Here is a 5,793-nt window from a genome sequence, read left to right on the forward strand (position 1 = left end):
TTTTGAACGAAAATCCCGGGTAAAACGGATATACCCTTAGGGCAAAATGAATGAGTAATTGGTGTTTTTATTTTCGTACCTACTCATCACAGTAGTAGCTACCTACTCCTAGGTACAGTTTTCATGTTTCACTGATGCATTGGTTGCGCTCAATCCAATTTCAAAACAATTTTTTGGATCTGAATGATTTTTAGTGTTAGAATTCTTTATTATTTTATGTTTACTTGGTCCAGCCAAATTGGAGCCTTTCTTATCGATCATATTGAATATAGCTTCGCCAGAATTCTGCCAAATTAGATGTTTTTTTATCAGTACATTTATAGGGTCCTGCTAGCGCATTTGTTTTTGCCTTTTTAGAATCATCTTACATTTTAACTTGCTCTTCTTTGACAGGAGTAATGGCAAGACCTCTGATTTTTACCTTCTCTTTTACCTAATCCAACACGCTTACAGATAAAAAAATAAATGTTGAAGAATCTCGTGTGAGCTAATCTCAGGATCGGAGGAGGGAAGGAGTTGAGGAAATTCTTACAATATCACAACAAATGGGATGCGAGTTGAAACATTCTCAAAATTGCCTCACGGGGCGTGAAACACAGAATTAATGGACATTTCGTTCTTATAGCACCAGTCCGCCCCGCGGTTCTTTATGACGTCTTCGGATATGAGAGAGGATGTGTATGAGGGTAATTGATACGACCTGCCCATTACAATGCAGTGCCCCTCACAATTCTTGAAAAACACAAAAATCCTGAACGGCACTACAATTGCGTTCGTCACCTAAACACATGATATTAAGTCTCATTTCCCTCTGTAATTTCAGTAGCTACGACGTCCTTCAGACCTAAACGCAATAATGCTTACACATTACCTACTGCTGCACGGCGCCGTTGTGATAACAATAATCTAGGCATCTAATCGGCATCTTCACTCGTATATCTAAGCATAATTATACTAGCTTCATACGAGTGCTATCTAGCGCGACAGACAATCCATACCTGCTTTGAGCAAGGCAATCCTACTGCAATTCTGTTTTCTTCAAAACCAATTTATTATTGTGATTATATTAATAACCTCGAAAAAAATATGTAGGTAAATACTACTTTGTAAGATGGTGGGAAATAATCGGTTTCTGACATATTAAATGCGTGCCAAATTTGAAGTTGTTTAATATTTACATTCTAGTTATTTACACTCCTACAATTTTAATTGTGATTATGTATTTATTTTGAGTACCCAATGTTAAAATTTATAATATAGAGTTTTAGTTCGAAAAGGAATTACCATAAAAGCGCCATCTAGTATGCTATATTTAGACTAGTACGATCATCTCCAACGGTTCTGTAAATATTGTGTTGGTTCTTCACAAATTATATAGAGGTCACCTAAATATACTAATATTAAAAACACATTTTATTAACTTTGGATTTTCAGTACCAAAATGTTGATGTTATGGATATAGGTAAAAAAATACTTCTAAAAACCTTTTCTGTAAAATATTGATTTATTGGCTTCCATTCAAATTCATTTACTGTTTTTTGTCAATAAATAAATGATAAAATGAAAGTAATTGTGTGTGTTCATTGAACTAGAATATGCTGTAATATACAGTTGCACAATATTAGGTACCTTTATGGCAAATAAGATTAAAAAGATGGCTTATACTTTTTATTTATGCAAATATAATCACATTATAATATACATATTGTGTATTTACTGATAGTATATGTATATACTATTTTTCTTATTTAATACTATACAGCAATAATGGTACAAAACAGCTAACATGCTGTCAAAAAGTCATGAAAATGCATGCCTTATCATTAAGTAGTTTATTAAAAGTTACTGAATTTACTCCTTTTGACTAGTTCGCAATCTTAGATACTTATCTTAAACAGATACAACATATAACAACAAAAATATATTTAAAATTACTATTAACAAATTGTATACAAAAATATATCACATTATTATCCATCTAGCTTATCTTCAGTGAATTGGGATGAGATCCAAGTTAAAGCCCATTTTAAATTAGTCAACATATACTTTAAGGCCTTTGTCCAATGCTCCTCGGAATTAAATTGAATCTTAATAGAATATGCATGAGGTGGTGATGCTGTATCTTCAATTTTACCTTTATCTATTCTGTACGGCAAACAAAAGCCTGTATTACCTTTTTCTACCTGTTCTTTAAATTGTTGAAGACAATCTAAGAATGCTACCATCGCTGCATCAAATTTTGTGTCCCATAAGAAACGAAAACCACCAGATCCATGTAACGGTAATACTTTTTGATCTTCAAGAACTTCAATGTATGAATGATTGCCGTATGGAACCAACCTATATCGCTGAAAACAGAAATTGATTTTTCGTCCTAACGATGCCAGTAGCAAGACAGTTTGACCCCAAGCTGCATTAATTTCCGACCAATCAACAGGGGCAGTGGGTAGACGACCAAGTCGAAAATTATTTATAATACCAAATTGACCAGAGTCAGATATATGGAATGTTGCCTTAAATACATTTGTTTTTCTTAACTTCTCTAATTGAGCTTCAGTGTATGCCAATTGACATTCATAAAACTTCATTTGATCCTCAGTTGTCATAAGGTCTTTTCTATATCTAGTGTACTCCCTCCAATAAATCTCCTGTTCTTGTTCCAATCTTTCCTTCTCCTTCTCCTGCACTTCAATCTCATCTTTCATAGCTTTCTCTTCTTTCTGTAACGCAGATAGCTCTTGCAGTAATCTATCTTCCTCTTGTTTCCAGTCATCCAATTCTTTCTCTAAACCTTCCAAATTCAAATCCTCCTTGTCATCTTCTAACTTTTTTAAGTAATTATTATAGTCCTTCCACTCCGCTTCAGTAATTTTCAATTGGTTATCCATTAATTCTAATAGAGTATCTGTGCATTCATCACATAATGGGTGATCTACATCAGAATTATTAGAAAGTAAATCAAAGAGAGTTGCTTTTACGTGCAGTTGATGGCCTAAGGAAGTGGTCTCCCAGCCGTCAGATATAACCATGAAGCCGTTAGCGCCGTTACCTGATTCTGTCATTCGAAACGGTGGCACATAATGCTCCAGGCTTGATGATTGGAGATCGAGATCAGCTTCATTATTGCGCCGTATTTGAAGTGTTAGATCGGCAATTGTGTGTTCACCGAGGTTATTCAGAGACTCGTCAAGATTTAAAGGCTGAAGACAACGCTGACAAGAGAAACTAACATACGATTTTGATTCACCCATTTTCAAAACAATTTGAGTCTGCCTATTCTATAAAGTTTCAATGTTTTAATTAGTTAGTAGCACTTTTGTTTGAAGGAATCGTACACAAAGATATTTTATTTAATAAAAACAGAACATATATAATCACCCACAACTATTACACCACATTAATAAATAATAATATTAGGATTTTGCAATAATTGATTTCAATTTTCAAACTCGTCATTATGACGTTTTAACTTTCAGCAGCTGATTTTTGTTTAATATTTCAAAGAGGATGTATATACTACGTAAGTACGTACCTAGTAATTATTGAAAGAAACATCCAAACACTAAACAGTGTGATTCTGTCAATGGCAATCGACTGACAATGACTTTCTGTCAGAAAGGCGAAGTACAAGTAGGTTAGGTTGTAGCCGTAGGTGATTGTAGAATAAGGGTTGCCAGCTAGTAATCTTCTTACTTATAAGGAAAAATCAGTCTGAATTAAGTTTAATTATTTCTAAAAAACTCCGACGAAACGAAAGCTTTCAAAATTTTTTCAACAATAAACAATATTACTGCCGATAGTTAATAAAATTTGGATCAATTTATAGAAAAACATGTTAATTTTCTGCCACTGAGTTGGTATCTATTCTACGCATCACGCGAAAGTATGTGCGAAGCGTTGCTGTAGTTGGAACACTAAACGTTGAACATTATGCCGCATAATGTGCTCTAGTACTGTAATTGGAAAACAGTCAGAGTGTTGTTGAAGCTCGCCTTCACTTACAACAGCTACCCTCACACCGATTTGTTATTTCAAGGATTTTCCGTACACCTGGTCAAATACTATTATTACTTATTGCTAAATTTTGTCAATAGGTGTAATAACTATGTTCTGAATGAACAATTTTATTCGCATTTTATAATCTTCAGTATCATCATATTCACAATCGTCGTCACTGTCACTACTTTATTCATCTCATAAACAGTTTTGAAGGAAATTCCAACAGCAAATAAACTGTTACAATTTTTTTAATGACAAGTTTTTTAATTCAACGGAGGCAGAGAATAACTGAGGTAAGAAAAATGATAAGTGATAATCTCTCTCACTCTCACTCGTAAGAGAAGGCGCCTTGCAGTGAGACTTATAGGTATACACACTGATGATGATGATGAATAACTAAGCTATCGTTTGAGTAATATGATATATTTTTTACAGTCTAAAAGGACCATTTCGGTAGAAAGAGATTACATAAAACTACAAAATATAATAAATTGGATGTGATTTATTTTGACGAGACATTCTTGCATTCAGGGTTCTATGGCAAACAAAATGCTGGCAAAGATATTGCAGGTCCAGCTAACAGTATTTTACTTGGAGCGATGTTGATCATACACAGTAAACGCTGTTGAAGAAAACTTGAACAAGACGTGTCTACGCGCTATATGAGATAGATGAAGTATTAAATTCAAACGGTCACAAAACTATATTGCACATTGAATTCCATACAAATGATTTGGGTTGTTGCTGGTAAAAAATATAAGTAGGTCTTATATAACAAATGGACACAAAATTATTAACGGTTGAAGCTTTCTTACACATTCGTGCTAATAATTGGCAAAAATGTTGTAAACATGTAAAGGATTTATAATAAATACTTCTTTGTCCTCACTGTGTAATGAAGAACAATAATTGCAAGTAGAGTTCTTGGAATCGTGAGGTGCTAAGCTAAAGTAATTTGCGATTTATTTTCATGATATGCTAAGAATCCGATGTATAACAACTCTCTTCATACTCATAACTAATATACTTAATGTTCATTGATACTAAAGACATAAATAAAAAATCGATCAATCCAATTTCCCCAGTATTACACACCACAATTTTCTATTTCTCCATTTGCCATTACATTTTTAGTATACCTATAGCTTCTTTTTGGTATTGACGATTCTTATATTTTTTTATTGATTATCCCCCCACTCGTGTCGTCTAGGTCTAAGAGCAACTTTGAATAGATATGACGTACAGTGATTACAACATAAAGTTAATTTAACGGAATAGATAAACAATCACGAGCTGTCAAAAACAACTGAAATTGAATTACATTTGTGTGTGTAAGATTGTTTATGTATAGGTACTTGTCAGATATATTACATATTTATCTTAATATCGATACTCGATAGTATTAATTAGTACCTAGTTAACGGTAATAGAATTATTATACTTTCAATAGGATGGGTTGGAATTATGCATGGGTATACTATAAATTAAAACTCTATTTTGAAGTTTTATTACTTATTACTTGTAAAGATGTTGGCGATTTTGATTCAAGAATTATTATATTTTATTAGTCCTTCGTATATTTACATATTATATATATATATATATATATATATAAAGGCTAAATTCATTAATAAAAGAGTATTTGATGAAGATTTAATTATATTAATTATATAGACTAGAATACAAAAAACATAACAGAATATCTATTTACAATAAATTGGAAATCTTTACTTAAAATTAATAGAAAATTAGAAAATAAACCAACAGTGAATCCAACACCGAAGTATTTTTTTT

The 5,793-nt window shown here is 32.5% G+C and overlaps 1 protein-coding gene across 1 annotated transcript; it reads right to left on the reverse strand.

Moving 5' to 3' along the window:
• Positions 1-1,908: 1,908 nt before the first annotated feature.
• Positions 1,909-3,498, reverse strand: LOC126976178 (beclin-1-like protein). The gene has a single exon (XM_050824413.1). It carries the CDS (start codon positions 3,249-3,251, stop codon positions 1,971-1,973), a length of 1,281 nt encoding a protein of 426 aa, XP_050680370.1. The 5' UTR covers positions 3,252-3,498; the 3' UTR covers positions 1,909-1,970.
• Positions 3,499-5,793: the final 2,295 nt, after the last annotated feature.

The sequence above is a fragment of the Leptidea sinapis genome, chromosome 39 (assembly GCF_905404315.1).
Source record: "Leptidea sinapis chromosome 39, ilLepSina1.1, whole genome shotgun sequence".
Taxonomy (NCBI): domain Eukaryota; kingdom Metazoa; phylum Arthropoda; class Insecta; order Lepidoptera; family Pieridae; genus Leptidea; species Leptidea sinapis.

What these genes read in the sequence shown, in the direction of transcription:
- LOC126976178 (XM_050824413.1), bottom strand. Translation starts at nt 3,251, where the DNA reads ATGGGTGAATCAAAATCGTATGTTAGTTTCTCTTGTCAGCGTTGTCTT.